A 22,382-nucleotide genomic window follows, 5' to 3' on the forward strand; every position below is an offset into this window, starting at 1 on the left:
ACATGTCCTGTACTGCTCTCTATCTGTACTACATGTCCTGTACTGCTCTCTATCTGTACTACATGTCCTGTACTGCTCTCTACCTGTACTACATGTCCTGTACTATTCTCTACCTGTACTTCATGCACTGTACTACCCTCTACCTGCACTACATGTCCTGTACTGCCCTCTACCTGTACTACATGTACTGTACTTCTCTCTACCTGTACTACATGTGCTGTACTGCTCTCTTCCTGTACTATATGTACTGTACTACCCTTTACCTGTACTACATGTACTGTACTGCCCCCTACCTGTACTACACGTACTGTACTGCCCCCTACCTGTGCTATATGTCCTGTACTGCTCTCTACCTGTACTACATGTACTGTACTGCTCTCTACCTGTACTACATGTCCTTAACTGCCCCCTACCTGTACTACATGTACTGTACTGCCCTCTACCTGTACTACATGTACTGTACTGGCCTCTACATGTACTGCATGTACTATACTGCCCCCTGCCTGTACTACATGCCCAGTACTGCCCCCTACCTATATAACATGTACAGGTAGAGAGCAGTGCAGTACATGTAGTACAGGTAGGGGGCAGTACAGTACATGTAGTACAGGTAGACGGCAGTACAGTACATGTAGTACAGGTAGAGAGCAGTACAGGACATGTAGTACAGGTGGAGAGCAGTAGAGTACATGTTGTACAGGTAGAGGGCAGTACAGTACATGCAGTACAGGTAGAGGGCAGTACAGTACATGTAGTACAGGTAGAGAGCAGTACAGGACATGTAGTACAGGTGGAGAGCAGTACAGTACATGTAGTACAGGTAGAGAGCAGTACAGTACATGTAGTACAGGTAGAGAGCAGTACAGTACATGTAGAACAGGTGGAGGGCAGTGCAGGAGATGTAGCACAGATAGAGGGAAGTGCAGTTCAGTACATGTAGTACAGGTAAGGGGCAGTACAGGACATGCAGTACAGGTAGAGACCAGTACAGTACATGCAGTACAGGTAGAGGGCAGTACAGTACATGTAGTACAGGTAGAGAGCAGTACAGTACATGTAGTACATGTAGAGGGCAGTACAGGACATGCAGTACAGGTAGAGGGCAGTACAGGACAAGTAGTACAGGTGGAGAGCAGTAGAGTACATGTAGTACAGGTAGAGAGCTGTACATTCCATGTAGTTCAGGTAGAGAGCAGTACAGTACCTGTAGTACAGGTAGAGGGCAGTACAGGACATGCAGTACAGGTGGAGAGCAGTACAGTACATGTAGTACAGGTAGGGGGCAGCGCAGAACATGTAGTACAGGTAGAGGGCAGTACAGTACATATAGTACAGGTCGAGGGCAGTACAGGATATGTAGTAAAGTACATGTAGTACAGGTAGAGAGCAGTACAGTACATGTAGTACAGGTGGAGGGCAGTGCAGGACATGTAGTACAGGTGTAGAGCAGGACAGTACGTGTTATACAGGTATGTGGCAGTACAGGGCATGTAGTACAGGTAGGTGCAGTACAGTAAATGTAGTACTGGTAGACGGCAGTAGAAGACATGTTGTACAGGCAGTGGGTAGTATAGGACATGTAATTCAGTACTGTACTGTACTGCACCCTACCCGTACTACATGCCCTGTACTGCCCCCTACCCGTATAACATGCACTGTACTGCTCTCTACCTGCACAACATGTACTGTACTGGCCTCTACCTATAGTACATGTCCTGCACTGCCCTCTACCTGTACTACATGTGCTGTACTGCCCTCTACCTGTACTACATGTCCTGTACTGCTCTCTACCTGCACTACATGTACTGTACTGGCCCCTACCTATAGTACATGTGCTGTACTGCCCTCTACCTGTACTACATGTGCTGTACTGCACTCTACCTGTACTACATGTGCTGTACTCCTCTCTACCTGTACTACATGTCCTGTACTATCCTCTACCTGTACTACATGTACTGCACTGCCCTCTACCTGTACTACATGTACTGTACTACCCTCTACCTGTACTGCATGTGCTGTACTGCTCTCTACCTGTACTACATGTACTGTACTGGCCTCTACCTGTACTACATGTACTGTACTGCTCTCTCCCTGTACTACATATGCTGTACTGCCCTCTACCTGTACTACATCTCCTGCACTGTCCTCTACCTGTACTACATGTCCTGTACTGCCATCTACCTGTACTATATGTACTGTACTGTCACCTACCTGCACTACATGTACTGTACTTCCCTCTACCTGTACTACATGTCCTGTATTGCCCTCTACCTGTACTACATGTACTGTACTGCTCTCTACCTGTACTACATGTACTGTACTGCCCTTTACCTGTACTATATGCACTGCACTGCCCTCTACCTGTTGTACATGTACTGTACTGCCCTCTACCTGTACTACATGTACTGTACTGCTCTCTACCTGTATTACATGTACTGTACTGCTCTCTATTTGTACTACATGTACTGTACTGCTCTCTACCTGTACTACATGTCCTTTACTGCCCTCTACCTGTACTACATGTCCTGTCCTGCCCTCTACCTGTACTATGTGTACTGCACTGCCCTCTACCTGTACTACATGTACTGTACTGCCACCTACCTGCACTACATGTACTGTATTGCCCTCTACCTGTACTACATGTACCGTACTGTACTGCTCTCTACCCGTACTTCATGCACTGTACTACCCTCTACCTGCACTACATGTCCTGTACTGCCCTCTACCTGTACTACATGTCCTGTACTGCTCTCTACCTGTACTACATGTACTGTACTGATCTCTACCTGTACTACATGTCCTGTACTGTACTGCCCCCTACCTGTACTACATGTACTGTACTGCCCCCTACCTGTGCTATATGTCCTGTACTGCTCTCTACCTGTACTACATGTACTGTACTGCTCTCTACCTGTACTACATGTACTGTACTGCTCTCTACCTTTACTACATGTACTGTACTGCTCTCTACCTGTACTACATGTCCTTTACTGCCATCTACCTGTACTACATGTACTGTACTGCCCTCTACCTGTACTACATGTACTGTACTGGCCTCTACATGTACTGCATGTACTATACTGCCCCCTGCCTGTACTACATGCCCAGTACTGCCCCCTACCTATATAACATGTACAGGTAGAGAGCAGTGCAGTACATGTAGTACAGGTAGGGGGCAGTACAGTACATGTAGTACAGGTAGACGGCAGTACAGTACATGTAGTACAGGTAGAGAGCAGTACAGGACATGTAGTACAGGTGGAGAGCAGTAGAGTACATGTTGTACAGGTAGAGGGCAGTACAGTACATGCAGTACAGGTAGAGGGCAGTACAGTACATGTAGTACAGGTAGAGAGCAGTACAGGACATGTAGTACAGGTGGAGAGCAGTACAGTACATGTAGTACAGGTAGAGAGCAGTACAGTACATGTAGTACAGGTAGAGAGCAGTACAGTACATGTAGAACAGGTGGAGGGCAGTGCAGGAGATGTAGCACAGATAGAGGGAAGTGCAGTTCAGTACATGTAGTACAGGTAAGGGGCAGTACAGTACATGCAGTACAGGTAGAGACCAGTACAGTGCATGCAGTACAGGTAGAGGGCAGTACAGGACATGTAGTACAGGTAGAGAGCAGTACAGTACATGTAGTACATGTAGAGGGCAGTACAGGACATGCAGTACAGGTAGAGGGCAGTACAGGACAAGTAGTACAGGTGGAGAGCAGTAGAGTACATGTAGTACAGGTAGAGAGCTGTACATTCCATGTAGTTCAGGTAGAGAGCAGTACAGTACATGCAGTACATGTGGAGAGCAGTACAGTACATGTAGTACAGGTAGGGGGCAGCGCAGAACATGTAGTACAGGTAGAGGGCAGTACAGTACATATAGTACAGGTCGAGGGCAGTACAGGATATGTAGTAAAGTACATGTAGTACAGGTAAAGAGCAGTACAGTACATGTAGTACAGGTGGAGGGCAGTGCAGGACATGTAGTACAGGTGTAGAGCAGGACAGTACGTGTTATACAGGTATGTGGCAGTACAGGGCATGTAGTACAGGTAGGGGCAGTACAGTAAATGTAGTACTGGTAGACGGCAGTAGAAGACATGTTGTACAGGCAGTGGGTAGTATAGGACATGTAATTCAGCACTGTACTGCACCCTACCCGTACTACATGCCCTGTACTGCCCCCTACCCGTATAACATGCACTGTACTGCTCTCTACCTGCACTACATGTACTGTACTGGCCTCTACCTATAGTACATGTCCTGCACTGCCCTCTACCTGTACTACATGTGCTGTACTGCACTCTACCTGTACTACATGTGCTGTACTCCTCTCTACCTGTACTACATGTCCTGTACTATCCTCTACCTGTACTACATGTACTGCACTGCCCTCTACCTGTACTACATGTACTGTACTACCCTCTACCTGTACTACATGTGCTGTACTGCTCTCTACCTGTACTACATGTACTGTACTGGCCTCTACCTGTACTACATGTACTGTACTGCTCTCTACCTGTACTACATATGCTGTACTGCCCTCTACCTGTACTACATGTACTGTACTACCCTCTACCTGTACATGTGCTGTACTGCCCTCTACCTGTACTACACGTCCTGTACTGCTCTCTACCTGTACTACATGTACTGTACTGCATGGCCTGTAATTCCCTCTCCCTGTACCAAATGTAATGTACTGCCTTCTACCTGTAGTAGAAGACATGTTGTACAGGCAGGGGGTAGTATAGGACATGTAATTCAGTACTGTACTGCACCCTACCCGTACTACATGCCCTGTACTGCCCCCTACCCGTATAACATGCACTGTACTGCTCTCTACCTGCACTACATGTACTGTACTGGCCTCTACCTATAGTACATGTCCTGCACTGCCCTCTACCTGTACTACATGTGCTGTACTCCTCTCTACCTGTACTACATGTCCTGTACTATCCTCTACCTGTACTACACGTCCTGTACTGCTCTCTACCTGTACTTCATGTGCTGTACTACCCTCTACCTGTACCAAATGTACTGTACTGCCCCCTACCTGTACTACATTTCCTGTACTGCCCCCTACCTGTATATCATGTACTGTACTGATCTCTACCTGTACTACATGTACTCTACTGGCCTCTACCTGTACTACATGTCCTGTACTGTCATCTACCTGTACGACATGTCCTGTACTGTCGTCTACCTGTACTACATGTCCTGTACTACCCCCTACCTGAACAATATGTTTTCTACTGGCCTCTACCTGTACTACATGTACTGTACTGCCATCTACCTGTACTACATGTACTGTACTGCCATCTACCTGTACTACATGTACTGTACTTCCCTCTACCTGTACTACATGTACCTTACTGTACTGCTCTCTACCTGTACTACATGTCCTGTACTGCTCTCTACCTGTACTACATGTCCTGTACTGGCTCTATCTGTACTACATGTACTGTACTGCCCTTTACCTGTACTATATGTACTGTACTGCCCTCTACCTGTACTACATGTACTCTACTGCTCTCTACCTGAACTACATGTACTGTACTGCCCTCTACCTGTACTACATGTACTCTACTGCTCTCTACCTGTACTACATGTCCTGTACTGCTCTCTACCTGTACTACATGTCCTGTACTGGCTCTATCTGTACTACATGTACTGTACTGCCCTCTACCTGTACTACATGTACTGTACTGCTCTTTACCTGTACTACATGTACTGTACTGCTCTCTACCTGTACTACGTGTACTGTACTGCTCTCTACCTGTATTAAATGTACTGTGCTGCACTCTACCTGTACTACATGTATTCTACTGCTCTCGACCTGTACTACATGTACTGTACTGCTCTCTACCTGTACTTCATGTACTGTACTGCTTTTTACCTGTACTACATGTACTGTACTGCCCTCTACCTGTACTACATGTACAGTAATGACCTCTACCTGTACTACATGTACTGTACTGCCCCTACCTGTACTACATGTACTGTACTGTTCTCTACCTGTACTACATGTACTGTACTGCTCTCTACCTGTACTACATGTACTCTACTGTCCTCTACCTGTACTACATGTACTGTACTGCTCTCTACCTGTACTACATGTACTGTACTGTCATCTTCCTGTGCTAAATGTACTATACTGCTCTCTACCTGTACTACATGTCCTGTAATACCCTCTACCTGTACTACATGTACTGTACTGCTCTCTACCTGTACTACTTGTACTGTACTGCCCTCTACCTGTACTACATGTCCTGTACTGCCCTCTACCTGTACTACATGTCCTGTACTGCTCTTTACCTGTACTACATGTACTGTACTGCTCTCTACATGTACTGTACTGCCCTCCACCTGTACTACATGTACTGTACTGCTCTCTACCTGTACTACATGTACTGTACTGTCCTCTACCTGTACTACATGTACTGTACGTCTCTCGACCTGTACTACATGTCCTGTACTGCCCTCTACCTGTACTACATGTACTGTACTGTCCTCTACTTGTACTACATGTACTGTACTGCTCTGTACCTGTACTACATGTACTGTACTGCCCTCTACCTGTACTACATGTACTGTACTGCTCTCTACCTGTACTACATGTCCTGTACTACCCTCTACCTGTACCAAATGTACTGTACTGCCCCCTACCTGTACTACATTTCCTGTACTGCCCCCTACCTGTATATCATGTACTGTACTGATCTCTACCTGTACTACATGTACTCTACTGGCCTCTACCTGTACTACATGTCCTGTACTGTCATCTACCTGTACGACATGTCCTGTACTGTCGTCTACCTGTACTACATGTCCTGTACTACCCCCTACCTGAACAATATGTTTTCTACTGGCCTCTACCTGTACTACATGTACTGTACTGCCATCTACCTGTACTACATGTACTGTACTGCCATCTACCTGTACTACATGTACCGTACTGTACTGCTCTCTACCTGTACTACATGTCCTGTACTGCTCTCTACCTGTACTACATGTCCTGTACTGGCTCTATCTGTACTACATGTACTGTACTGCCCTTTACCTGTACTATATGTACTGTACTGCCCTCTACCTGTACTACATGTACTCTACTGCTCTCTACCTGTACTACATGTCCTGTACTGCTCTCTACCTGTACTACATGTCCTGTACTGGCTCTATCTGTACTACATGTACTGTACTGCCCTCTACCTGTACTACATGTACTGTACTGCTCTTTACCTGTACTACATGTACTGTACTGCTCTCTACCTGTACTACGTGTACTGTACTGCTCTCTACCTGTATTAAATGTACTGTGCTGCACTCTACCTGTACTACATGTATTCTACTGCTCTCGACCTGTACTACATGTACTGTACTGCTCTCTACCTGTACTTCATGTACTGTACTGCTTTTTACCTGTACTACATGTACTGTACTGCCCTCTACCTGTACTACATGTACAGTAATGACCTCTACCTGTACTACATGTACTGTACTGCCCCTACCTGTACTACATGTACTGTACTGCTCTCTACCTGTACTACATGTACTGTACTGCTCTCTACCTGTACTACATGTACTGTACTGCTCTCTACCTGTACTACATGTACTGTACTGCTCTCTGCCTGTACTACTTGTCCTGTACTGCCCTCTACCTGTACTACATGCACTGTACTGCTCTCTACCTGTACTACATCTACTGTACTGTCCTCTTCCTGTGCTACATGTACTGTACTGCTCTCTACCTGTACTACATGTCCTGTAATACCCTCTACCTGTACTACATGTACTGTACTGCTCTCTACCTGTACTACATGTACTGTACTGCCCCCTACCTGTACTACATTTCCTGTACTGCCCCCTACCTGTATATCATGTACTGTACTGATCTCTACCTGTACTACATGTACTCTACTGGCCTCTACCTGTACTACATGTCCTGTACTGTCATCTACCTGTACGACATGTCCTGTACTGTCGTCTACCTGTACTACATGTCCTGTACTACCCCCTACCTGAACAATATGTTTTCTACTGGCCTCTACCTGTACTACATGTACTGTACTGCCATCTACCTGTACTACATGTACTGTACTGCCATCTACCTGTACTACATGTACCGTACTGTACTGCTCTCTACCTGTACTACATGTCCTGTACTGCTCTCTACCTGTACTACATGTCCTGTACTGGCTCTATCTGTACTACATGTACTGTACTGCCCTTTACCTGTACTATATGTACTGTACTGCCCTCTACCTGTACTACATGTACTCTACTGCTCTCTACCTGTACTACATGTCCTGTACTGCTCTCTACCTGTACTACATGTCCTGTACTGGCTCTATCTGTACTACATGTACTGTACTGCCCTCTACCTGTACTACATGTACTGTACTGCTCTTTACCTGTACTACATGTACTGTACTGCTCTCTACCTGTACTACGTGTACTGTACTGCTCTCTACCTGTATTAAATGTACTGTGCTGCACTCTACCTGTACTACATGTATTCTACTGCTCTCGACCTGTACTACATGTACTGTACTGCTCTCTACCTGTACTTCATGTACTGTACTGCTTTTTACCTGTACTACATGTACTGTACTGCCCTCTACCTGTACTACATGTACAGTAATGACCTCTACCTGTACTACATGTACTGTACTGCCCCTACCTGTACTACATGTACTGTACTGCTCTCTACCTGTACTACATGTACTGTACTGCTCTCTACCTGTACTACATGTACTGTACTGCTCTCTACCTGTACTACATGTACTGTACTGCTCTCTGCCTGTACTACTTGTCCTGTACTGCCCTCTACCTGTACTACATGCACTGTACTGCTCTCTACCTGTACTACATCTACTGTACTGTCCTCTTCCTGTGCTACATGTACTGTACTGCTCTCTACCTGTACTACATGTCCTGTAATACCCTCTACCTGTACTACATGTACTGTACTGCTCTCTACCTGTACTACATGTACTGTACTGCCCTCTACCTGTACTACATGTCCTGTACTGCCCTCTACCTGTACTACATGTACTGTACTGCTCTTTACCTGTACTACATGTACTGTACTGCTCTCTACATGTACTGTACTGCCCTCCACCTGTACTACATGTACTGTACTGCTCTCTACCTGTACTACATGTACTGTACTGTCCTCTACCTGTACTACATGTACTGTACGTCTCTCGACCTGTACTACATGTCCTGTACTGCCCTCTACCTGTACTACATGTACTGTACTGTCCTCTACTTGTACTACATGTATTGTACTGCTCTGTACCTGTACTACATGTACTGTACGTCTCTCGACCTGTACTACATGTACTGTACTACCCTCTACCTTTACTACATGTACTGTACGTCTCTTGACCTGCACTGTGTCGTTGTTTACATTAGGCTCATTCTAAATTTGTTGACACTTTATAATTTTTCCTTATTTGTGGTTGAATGTGGTTTAATATGCAATTTTGTGTACAGTTAGGTTACAAGGGTAGTAAATGAAGGAATTTTATGACATGTGTAGCTCCGGAGCTGCATCGTGAGTGACTCTGCATTTACACATTTCTTTGTACGAGCGAACTGCACCTCGAGCCACCTCAGGATTAAAGGCAATGGAGTGGAAAACGGCAGAAGGAAGAAGCAGTTGGATGGCGGCATCTGAGGCCCAGGGTCTGCAGCTGGTAGGAAAATGATCTTGATCCAGGTCTACGAGGCCGGGAAATTAAAAACATTGAAAGTTAGCGGCCATATCGTGTGCTGAATGAAAGGCACTGGAGCGCGGCGCACACGTAATCCGTCATGTCCGGCATCTGCAGGAATCTACTCCGTATTTACCTCTCTCCTTATTTAAGTCCCCTAATCCCCTTTATCTGCCGCTCGCTTTTGGGTATCAGGAACAAGAGAAGAACTGGAAGCAATTTATTAATGGGAGATGGCGGCTGCAGTACATCCAGCGTCAGGAAATGAACGCCGCGCACTGGAACTCTATTCACTGTTTGTTTATCGGCAGCTGCAGGCGGTGGCGGCCGTCACTTAGATGTGTAAATCACGCTGACTCCATCACCCGCAGCATCACATCACATTCTCTTCACGCCTTGGAAACATCTTCTCCTATCAGATCGTCCAAGAAGCTTTCATCAGTGTAAAACAGCAGTAATTCTGGGGGTTGGGGTAATTCTGCTCCTGGTGATGGCGATGAGGGGGGAGAAGGGTCTTTCATGACATTGTACCGGCACCGCAGAGAAATGTCTACAGCTTTGGTGTCCACATACAGCCATCTCTTAATTTGAGGGTCTCTCCACTCATTCAGAGATCTCCAGTGTCATAGACGGCGTTTCTCGAGTAAATAAGGTCTGTGCATCAGGCACAGAGATGACAGAAAGGCTGCTCCCACAAAAAACCAAGCAGGGGTGGGAATATGACACGGGGTCATGTCTGATGTGGAAAGTCGCATAAGGAAGATGGAGAACATATGGCAAAATACCAAGATAGGAGAATGTCAGGAGAGCAGTAAGATAGTGAGAGGAGGAGAGGAGGAGAGGAAAGAGTGAGAGGAGGAGAGGGAAGAGTGAGAGGAGGAGAGGGAAGAGTGAGAGGAGGAGAGGGAAGAGTGAGAGGAGGAGAGGGAAGAGTGAGAGGAGGAGAGGGAAGAGTGAGAGGAGGAGAGGGAAGAGTGAGAGGAGGAGAGGGAAGAGTGAGAGGAGGAGAGTGAAGAGTAACTGGAAGAGAGGAGAGAGGGAAGAGTGAGAGGAGGAGAGGGAAGAGTAACTGGAAGAGAGGAGAGAGGGAAGAGTGAGAGGAGGAGAGGGAAGAGTAACTGGAAGAGAGGGGAGAGGGAAGAGTGAGAGGAGGAGAGGGAAGAGTGAGAGGAGGAGAGGGGAGAGGGAAAAGTAACTGGAAGAGAGGGGAGAGGGAAGAGTGAGAGGAGGAGAGGGAAGAGTGAGAGGAGGAGAGGGGAGAGGGAAGAGTGAGAGGAGGAGAGGGAAGAGTGAGAGGAGGAGAGGGGAGAAGGAAAAGTAACTGGAAGAGAGGGGAGAGGGAAGAGTGAGAGGAGGAGAGGGAAGAGTAACTGGAAGAGAGGGGAGAAAGAAGAGTGAAAGCAGGAGAGGGGAGAGTAATAGGAGGAAGGGGGAGAGTGATAGGAGAAGAGGTGAGAGTTAAAGGAGTAAAATAGAGAGTGAAAGGAGGAGAGGGAAGAGTGAAAGGAGAAGAGGGAAGAGTGACCGGAAGAGAGGGGATAGTGACTGGAGGAGAGGCGAGAGGGAAGAGTGACCAGAGGGGAGGGAAGAGTGACCGAAGGAGAGGGAAGACGGAAGAGTGACCAGAGGTGCAGGAAGAGTGACGGGAGGAGAGGGAAGAGTGACCAGAGGGGAGGGAACAGTGAATGAAGGAGAGGGGAGATGGAAGACTGACCAGAAGCAGCATATTGACGGGAGGAACGTGGAGAGGGAAGAGTGACCAGAAGAGAGGGGAAAAGGTAGATTGACTGGAGGAGAGAGGAGATTTACAAGAGAAGAGGGGAGATGGAAGAGTCACAGAAGGAGAGGGCAGAGGGAAGGGTGACTGAAGGAGAGGGGAGTAACTTAAGAAGATGCATCATAACAGGGAAGAGTGGCATGGGAAGGGTAGAAAAAATCACAGTAGGAGGAGGGAAAAGGGTGGAAATGTGGGATAACAGTGAAAGAGTAACAGGAGGAGAAGAGAGAAGGGAAGAGAGAAAAGGCAAGGTGACAGAAAAGAGTGTTAGGAGGAGGAGATGAGAAAGGGAAAAGTTACAGGAGGAGAGGGCAGAAAAGCAAAAAGAGGCAGGGTGACAAGTAATAGAGTATAGTCACCGGGAGAGATGGGAGAGGAAGCAGGATAAAAGGGAAGAGTAGCAGGAAGAGGGAAGAGTAACAAGATACAAATAGAGCAGCATGATGGCAGGGAAGAATGGCAAGTATACACTCACCGGCCACTTTATTAGGTACACCTGTCCAACTGCTCGTTAACACTTAATTTCTAATCAGCCAATCACATGGCGGCAACTCAGTGCATTTAGGCATGTAGACACGGTCAAGACAATCTCCTGCAGTTCTCCCGAGCATCAGTATGGGGAAGAAAGGTGATTTGAGGCCTTTGAACGTGGCATGGTTGTTGGTACCAGAAGGGCTGGTCTGAGTATTTCAGAAACTGCTGATCTACTGGGATTTTCACGCACAACCATCTCTAAGGTTTACAGAGAATGGTCCGAAAAAGAAAAAACATCCAGTGAGCGGCAGTTCTGTGGGCGGAAATGCCTTGTTGATGCCAGAGGTCAGAGGAGAATGGGCAGACTGGTTCGAGCTGATAGAAAGGCAACAGTGACTCAAATCGCCACCCGTTACAACCAAGGTAGGCAGAAGAGCATCTCTGAACGCACAGTACGTCCAACTTTGAGGCAGATGGGCTACAGCAGCAGAAGACCACACCGGGTGCCACTCCTTTTAGCTAAGAACAGGAAACTGAGGCTACAATTTTCACAAGCTCATCGAAATTGGACAGTAGAAGATTGGAAAAACGTTGCCTGGTCTGATGAGTCTCGATTTCTGCTGCAACATTCGGATGGTAGGGTCAGAATTTGGCGTCAACAACATGAAAGCATGGATCCATCCTGCCTTGTATCAGCGGTTCAGGCTGGTGGTGGTGGTGTCATGGATCCATCCTGCCTTGTATCAGCGGTTCAGGCTGGTAGTGGTGGTGTCATGGTGTGGGGAATATTTTCTTGGCACTCTTTGGGCCCCTTGGTACAACGCCACAGCCTACCTGAGTATTGTTGCTGACCATGTCCATCCCTTTATGAGCACAATGTACCCTGTAACATCTGATGGCTACTTTCAGCAGGATAATGCGCCATGTCATAAAGCTGGAATCATCTCAGACTGGTTTCTTGAACATGACAATGAGGTCACTGGACACAAATGGCCTCCACAGTCACCAGATCTCAATCCAATAGAGCATCTTTGGGATGTGGTGGAACGGGAGATTTGCATCATGGACAAATCTGCGGCAACTGTGTGATGCCATCATGTCAATATGGACCAAAATCTCTGAGGAGCTTCCAGCACCTTGTTGTATCTATGCCACGAAGAATTGAGGCAGTTCTGAAGGCAAAAGGGGGTCCAACCCGTTACTAGCATGGTGTACCTAATAAAGTGGCCGGTGAGTGTATAGTGTGTAAGGGGTTACAGGAGACACAGAGAGATTACAGTAGCAGAAGGCAATGAAGAGTGACAGGAGATGTGGATAGAGTTGTGTGACAGGGTACAGAGAGACAGACATTATACCAAGACAGGAAGTGCGGCTTCAAGTCACCCAAAATGAAAGCACATATAATAGTCATTGTGTGACGCTCACCATCGCTTTTCTCCATCACCTCTTTTTGACAAGTGTCCTGAACATTGACGGTGCAGTTGACAATGAATTCTGGAGAGGAGCAGTCATCCTTCTGGAACTCCTCACACTGGTAGCATTGAATCTGTAGAGCAAAGCCTGTAAGAGAAGAGACAAATCTCAGGTTACCGGTCAAATCTCTCCTCCCAAGTGTCAGCCCCTCCAACTCACCCCCCAACTGACCTTATCAAGTCTCATGACTACTCCGAACCAGGGGCCGATATCATCAGTCCCCATATACAGCAGCTCCTGTATACAGCACTCATACTGACAGCCCGATCCTGCACTGTGACAAGGGCCGATATCATCAGTCCCCATATACAGCAGCCCCTGTATACAGCACTCATACTGACAGCCCAATCCTGCACTGTGACAGGGGCTGACATCATCAGTCCCCATATACAGCATCCCCCCGTATACAGCACTCATACTGACAGCCCGATCCTGCAATGTAACAGGGGCCGATATCATCAGTCCCCATATACAGCAGCCTCCAGTACACAGCACTCATACTGACAGCCCGAACCTGCACTGTTACAGGGGCTGATATCATCAGTCCCCATTTACAGCAGCCCCTGTATACAGGGCTCATACTGACAGCCTGATCCTGCACTGCGACAGGGGCCAATATCATCAGTCCCCATACACAGCAGCCCCCAGTACACAGCACTGATACTGACAGCCCGAACCTGCACTGTGACAGGGGCCGATATCATCGGTCCCCATATACAGCAACCCCTGTATACAGCACTCATACTGACAGCCCGATCCTGTACTGTGACAGGGGCCGATATCATCGGTCCCCATATACAGCAGCCCCTGTATACAGCACTCATACTGACAGCCCGATCCTGTACTGTGACAGGGGCTGATATCATCAGTCCCCATATACAGCAGCCCCTGTATACAGCACTCATACTGACAGCCCGATCCTGTACTGTGACAGGGGCTGATATCATCAGTCCCCATATACAGCAGCCCCCAGTACACAGCACTCATACTGACAGCCCGATCCTGCACTGTGACAGGGGCCGATATCATCAGTCCCCATATACAGCAGCCCCCCATATACAGTACTCATACTGACAGCCCGATCCTGCACTGTGACAGGCGCCGATATACAGCAGCCCCTGTATACAGGGCTCATACTGACAGCCCGATCCTGCACTGTGACAGGGGCCGATAACATCAGTCCCCATATACAGCAGCTCCCAGTACACAGCACTCATACTGACAGCCCGAACCTGCACTGTGACAGGGGCGGATATCATCAGTCCCCATGTACAGCAGCCTCCCGTATACAGCACTCATATTGACAGCCCGATCCTGCACTGTGACAGGGGCTGATATCATCAGTCCCCATATAGAGCAGCCCCTGTATACAGGGCTCATACTGACAGCCCGATCCTGCACTGTGACAGGGGCCGATATCATCAGTCCCCATATACAGCAGCCCCCAGTACACAGCACTCATACTGACAGCCCGAACCTGCACTGTGACAGGGGCTGATATCATCAGTCCCCATTTACAGCAGCCCCTGTATACAGCACTCATACTGACAGCCCAATCCTGCACTGTGACAGGGGCTGATATCATCAGTCCCCATATACAGCAGCCCCTGTATACAGGGCTCATACTGACAGCCCGATCCTGCACTGTGACAGGGGCCGATATCATCAGTCCCCATATACAGCAGCCCCCAGTACACAGCACTCATACTGACAGCCCGAACCTGCACTGTGACAGGGGCTAATATCATCAGTCCCCATTTACAGCAGCCCCTGTATACAGCACTCATACTGACAGCCCAATCCTGCACTGTGACAGGGGCTGATATCATCAGTCCCCATATACAGCAGCCCCTGTATACAGGGCTCATACTGACAGCCCGATCCTGCACTGCAACAGGGGCCAATATCATCAGTCCCCATATACAGCAGCCCCTGTATACAGCACTCATACTGACAGCCCGATCCTGTACTGTGACAGGGGCTGATATCATCAGTCCCCATATACAGCAGCCCCCAGTACACAGCACTCATACTGACAGCCCGATCCTGCACTGTGACAGGGGCCGATATCATCAGTCCCCATATACAGCAGCCCCCCGTATACAGCAATTACAATCATATGAAAACGTTTGGGCACCCCTATTAATCTTAATAATTTTTTTATCAAAATTTAGGTTTTTGCAACAGCTATTTCAGCTTGATATATCTAATAAGTGATGGACACAGTAATATTTCAGGATTGAAATGAGGTTTATTGTACCTACAGAAAATGTGCAATATGCATTAAAACTGAATTTGACAGGTGCAAAAGTATAGGCACCTCAACAGAAAAGTGACGTTAATATTTAGTAGATCCTCCTTTTGCCTCTAGTCGCTTCCTGTAGCTTTTAACCAGTTAAGGACCAGGCCCTTTCTTGTTTGTTTCTTGCCATGTACTGGGAAGCGGGAAAAAAAATCCAAATGCAGTGAAAATGGTGAAAAAACGCATTTTCAACGTTTTCTTGTGGGCTTGGATTTTACGGCTTTCATTGTATGCCCCAAATGACATGTCATTAAATGACAAAAATTAAAACCTACTGTACACTAATCCTGTCAGGTACACATGGAGCGTCACCAACACCATCAGACTGATCGGATACACCACACTAATCATGTCAGATACATATGGAGCGTCAGCTCCATCATGAGACTGATCGGATACACCACACTAACTATGTCAGGTACACATAGAGCATCACCTCCACCATCAGACAGATCGGATACACCACACTAATCCTGTCAGATACACATGGAGCGTCACCTCCACCATCACACTGATCGGATACACCACACTAATCATGTCAGATACATATGGAGCGTCACCTCCACCATCAGACTGATCGGATACACCACACTAATCCTGTAAGGTACACATGGAGCATCACCTCCACCATCAGACTGATCGGATACACCACACTAACTATGTCAGATACACATGGAGCATCACCTCCACCATCAGACTGATCGGATACACTACACTAATCATGTCAGGTACACATGGAGCGTCACCAACACCATCAGACTGATCGGATACACCACACTAATCATGTCAGATACATATGGAGCGTCACCAACACCATCAGACTGATCGGATACACCACACTAATCATGTCAGATACATATGGAGCGTCACCTCCACCATCAGACTGATCGGATACACCACACTAATCCTGTCAGGTACACATGGAGCGTCACCACCACCATCAGACTGATCAGATACACCACACTAATCATGTCAGGTACACATGGAGCATCACCTCCACCATCAGACTGATCGGATACACTACACTAATCACGTCAGGTACACATGGAGCGTCACCTCCACCATCAGACTGATTGGATACACCACACTAATCCTGTCAGGTACACATGGAGCGTCACCTCCACCATCAGACTGATCGGATACACCACACTAATCCTGTAAGGTACACATGGAGCATCACCTCCACCATCAGACTGATCGGATACATCACACTAATCATGTCAGATACACCTGGAGCATCACCTCCACCATCAGACTGACCGGATACACCACACTAATCATGTCAGGTACACATGGAGCATCACCTCCACCATCAGATTGATCGGATACACCACACTAATCATGTCAGGTACACATGGAGCATCACCTCCATCATCAGACTGATCAGATACACCACACTAACTATGTCAGATACACATGGAGCATCACCTCCACCATCAGACTGATTGGATACACCACACTAACCATGTCAGGTACACATGGAGCATCACCTCCACCATCACACTGATCGGATACACCACACTAACCATGTCAGTTACACATGGAGCATCACCTCCACCATCAGACTGATCGGATACACCACACTAACCATGTCAGGTACACATGGAGCATCACCTCCACCATCAGACTGATCGGATATACCACATAATCATGGCAGGTACACATGGAGCATCACCTCCATCATCAGACTGACCGGATACACCACACTAATCATGTCAGGTACACATGGAGCATCACCTCCATCATCAGACTGAACGGATACACCACACTAATCCTGTCAGGTACACATGGAGTGTCACCTCCACCATCAGACTGAACAGATACACCACACTAACCATGTCAGGCACACATGGAGCGTCACCTCCACCATCACACTGATCGGATACACCACATAATCATGGCAGGTACACATGGAGTGTCACCTCCACCATCAGACTGAACGGATACCCCACACTATGTCAGGTACACATGGAGCATCACCTCCACCATCAGACTGAACGGATACACCACACTAATCATGTCAGATGCACATGGAGCATCACCTCCACCATCACACTGATCGGATACACCACACTAACCATGTCAGGTACACATGGAGTGTCACCTCCACCATCAGACTGAACAGATACACCACACTAACCATGTCAGATACACATGGAGCATCACCTCCACCATCAGACTGATCAGATACACCACATAATCATGGCAGGTACACATGGAGCGTCACCTCCATCATCAGACTGATCGGATACACCACACTAACCATGTCAGGCACACATGGAGCATCACCTCCACCATCAGACTGAACGGATACACCACACTATGTCAGGTACACATGGAGCATTACCTCCACCATCAGACTGATCGGATACACCACACTAACCATGTCAGATACACATGGAGCATCACCTCCACCATCAGACTGATCGGATACACCACACTAATCATGTCAGATGCACATGGAGCATCACCTCCACCATCAGACTGATCGGATACACCACACTAATCCTGTCAGGTACACATGGAGCGTCACCTCCATCATCAGACTGATTGGATACACCACATAATCATGTCAGGTACACATGGAGCATCACCTCCACCATCAGACTGATCAGATACACCACACTAACTATGTCAGGTACACACGGAGCGTCACCTCCACCATCAGACTGATTGGATACACCACATAATCATGTCAGGTACACATGGAGCGTCACCTCCATCATCAGACTGATCGGATACACCACACTAATCCTGTCAGGTACACATGGAGCGTCACCTCCACCATCAGATTGAACGGATACACCACACTAATCATGTTAGATACACATGGAGCATCACCTCCACCATCAGACTGATCGGATACATCACCCTAATCATGTCAGGCACACATGGAGCATCACCTCCACCATCAGACTGATCGGATACACCACACTAATCCTGTCAGATACATGGAGCATCACCTCAACCATCAGACTGATCTGATACACCACACTAATCCTGTCAGATACATGGAGCATCACCTCAACCATCAGACTGATCGGATACACCACATAATCATGTCAGGTACACATGGAGCATCACCTCCACCATCAGACTGATCTGATACACCACACTAATCCTGTCAGGTACACATGGAGCGTCACCTCCACCATCAGACTGATCGGATACACCACACTAATCCTGTCAGGTACACATGGAGCGTCACCTCCACCATCAGACTGATCGGATACACTACACTAATCATGTCAGGTACACATGGAGCGTCACCTCCATCATCAGACTGATCGGATACAACACACTAATCCTGTCAGGTACACATGGAGCGTCACCTCCACCATCAGATTGAACGGATATACCACACTAATCATGTCAGATACACATGGAGCGTCACCTCCACCATCAGACTGATCGGATACATCACCCTAATCATGTCAGGCACACATGGAGCATCACCTCCACCATCAGACTGATCGGATACACCACACTAATCATGTCAGATACACATGGAGCGTCACCTTCATCATCAGACTGATCGGATACACCACACAATGTCAGGTACACATGGAGCGTCACCTCCACCATCAGACCGATCGGATACACCACACTAATCCTGTCAGGTATACACGGAACGTCACCACCACCATTAGACTGATCGGATACACCACACTAATCATGTCAGATACACATGGAGCGTCACAGTCATCATCCCACTGATCGGATACACCACACTAATCCTGTCAGGTATACACGGAGCGTCACCACCACCATCAGACTGATCGGATACACCACACTAATCATGTCAGATACACATGGAGCGTCACAGTCATCATCCCACTGATCGGATACACCACACTTTACATGACAGTAACTACAAGATCGCATTTTCCACAGTCCAATCACAATAATCCAGCTACAGCGGGTGTCAGTCACACACTATTCTGGTGGCGACATCCTCCCCTGCATTGGTGTAAAACTAAAATCTAAGTACAATAAATACAAATCCGGAGAGGAGAGAAGCGAAAAAGGCACAAAAGAGACTGTACAAAGTGACCGCTAATCACCAGCGTCGCACCCCCATCTCTCCAGCACAGCCACTAATGGAAGCGTAATAACAGGCTGGAGGCCGAGGGAGAGGGAGATGGTGGGGTGCAGGGGGCCGCACATACAACAAATACAAAGAGATTGACGTAATATCGGGAATGAGAATGGGGGTACAGCAGAGGAGCAGTAATACAAGGGGCACAGTGATGGGGGTACAGCAGAGGAGCAGTAATACAAGGGGCACAGTGATGGGGGTACAGCAGAGGAGCAGTAATACAAGGGGCACAGTGATGGGGGTACAGCAGAGGAGCAGTAATACAGGGGCACAGTGATGGGGGTACAGCAGAGGATCAGTAATACAGGGGCACAGTGATGGGGGTACAGTAGAGGAGTAGTAATACAGGGGGCACAGTGATGGGGTACAGCAGAGGATCAGTAATACAGGGGTACAGTGATGGGGTAAAGTAGAGGAGCAGTAATACAGGGGCACAGTGATGGGGGTACAGCAGAGGATCAGTAATACAGGGGCACAGTGATGGGGTACAGCAGAGGAGCAGTAATACAGGGTACACAGTGATGAGGTACAGCAGAGGAGCAGTAATACAGGGGCACAGTGATGGGGGTACAGCAGAGGATCAGTAATACAGGGGTACAGTAATGGGGGTACAGCAGAGGAGCAGTAATACAGGGGCACAGTGATGGGGGTACAGTAGAGGATCAGTAATACAGGGGGCACAGTGATGGGGTACAGCAGAGGAGCCGTAATACAGGGGCACAGTGATGGGGGTACAGCAGAGGAGCAGTAATACAGGGGCACAGTGATGGGGTAAAGTAGAGGAGCAGTAATTCAGGGGCACAGTGATGGGGGTACAGCAGAGGATCAGTAATACAGGGGCACAGTGATGGGGGTACAGCAGAGGATCAGTAATACAGGGGTACAGTAATGGGGGTACAGCAGAGGAGCAGTAATACAGGGGCACAGTGATGGGGTAAAGTAGAGGAGCAGTAATTCAGGGGCACAGTGATGGGGGTACAGCAGAGGATCAGTAATACAGGGGCACAGTAATGGGGGTACAGCAGAGGAGCAGTAATACAGGGGCACAGTAATGGGGGTACAGCAGAGGAGCAGTAATACAGGGTACACAGTGATGGGGGTACAGCAGAGGAGCAGTAATACAGGGGCACAGTGATGGGGTACAGCAGAGGAGCAGTAATACAGGGGCACAGTGATGGGGTACAGCAGAGGAGCAGTAATACAGGGTACACAGTGATGGGGTAAAGTAGAGGAGCAGTAATACAGGGGTACAGTGATGGGGGTACAGCAGAGGAGCAGTAATACAGGGGCACAGTGATGGGGTAAAGTAGAGGAGCAGTAATACAGGGGTACAGTGATGGGGTAAAGTAGAGGAGCAGTAATTCAGGGGCACAGTGATGGGGGTACAGCAGAGGATCAGTAATACAGGGGGCACAGTGATGGGGGTACAGCAGAGGATCAGTAATACAGGGGCACAGTAATGGGGGTACAGCAGAGGAGCAGTAATACAGGGGTACAGTGATGGGGTAAAGTAGAGGAGCAGTAATACAGGGGCACAGTGATGGGGTACAGCAGAGGAGCAGTAATACAGGGGCACAGTGATGGGGTACAGCAGAGGAGCAGTAATACAGGGGAACAGTAATGGGGGTACAGCAGAGGAGCAGTAATACAGGGGAACAGTAATGGGGGTACAGCAGAGGATCAGTAATACAGGGGCACAGTAATGGGGGTACAGCAGAGGAGCAGTAATACAGGGGTACAGTGATGGGGTAAAGTAGAGGAGCAGTAATACAGGGGCACAGTGATGGGGTACAGCAGAGGATCAGTAATACAGGGGCACAGTGATGGGGTACAGCAGAGGAGCAGTAATACAGGGGCACAGTGATGGGGTACAGCAGAGGAGCAGTAATACAGGGGAACAGTAATGGGGGTACAGCAGAGGATCAGTAATACAGGGGCACAGTAATGGGGGTACAGCAGAGGAGCAGTAATACAGGGGCACAGTAATGGGGGTACAGCAGAGGATCAGTAATACAGGGGCACAGTAATGGGGGTACAGCAGAGGAGCAGTAATACAGGGGTACAGTGATGGGGTAAAGTAGAGGAGCAGTAATACAGGGGCACAGTGATGGGGGTACAGCAGAGGATCAGTAATACAGGGGCACAGTGATGGGGTACAGCAGAGGAGCAGTAATACAGGGGCACAGTGATGGGGTACAGCAGAGGAGCAGTAATACAGGGGCACAGTGATGGGGTACAGCAGAGTAGGAGTCGGTCCAGGTGGCTGGTAGCAGTTGTGTGGGTCTGGGTCGTAGATGTGGGAGGGTCTGGGTGCAGGAGTGGGGGTCTAGGTGGCAGTTGTGGGGGTCTGGGTGGCAGTCAGAGTGAGGGTTGGGGGTCTGGGTGGCAGTTGTGGGGATCTGGGTGTCAGGAGTTGGGGTCTGATTGCAGGAGTGGGGGTCTCGGTAACAGGAGTGGGGGTCTGGGTGGCTGTCGGGAGTCTTAGTGGGGGTGAGGGGTGCAGAAGTGAGGGTCTGGGTTGCAGTTGGGGGGG

General features: G+C 48.2%; 1 protein-coding gene across 1 annotated transcript in view; it reads right to left on the reverse strand.

Moving 5' to 3' along the window:
• Positions 1-22,382, reverse strand: part of LYPD1 (LY6/PLAUR domain containing 1) — a 29,226-nt gene that overhangs the window by 4,034 nt on the left and 2,810 nt on the right. Inside the window, exon 2 of the mRNA XM_072122186.1 lies at positions 13,401-13,535. Within this exon, the coding sequence (XP_071978287.1) occupies positions 13,401-13,535 (135 nt within the window). The remainder of the gene's footprint in view (positions 1-13,400; positions 13,536-22,382) is intronic.

Source organism: Engystomops pustulosus, chromosome 8 (assembly GCF_040894005.1).
Source record: "Engystomops pustulosus chromosome 8, aEngPut4.maternal, whole genome shotgun sequence".
Taxonomy (NCBI): domain Eukaryota; kingdom Metazoa; phylum Chordata; class Amphibia; order Anura; family Leptodactylidae; genus Engystomops; species Engystomops pustulosus.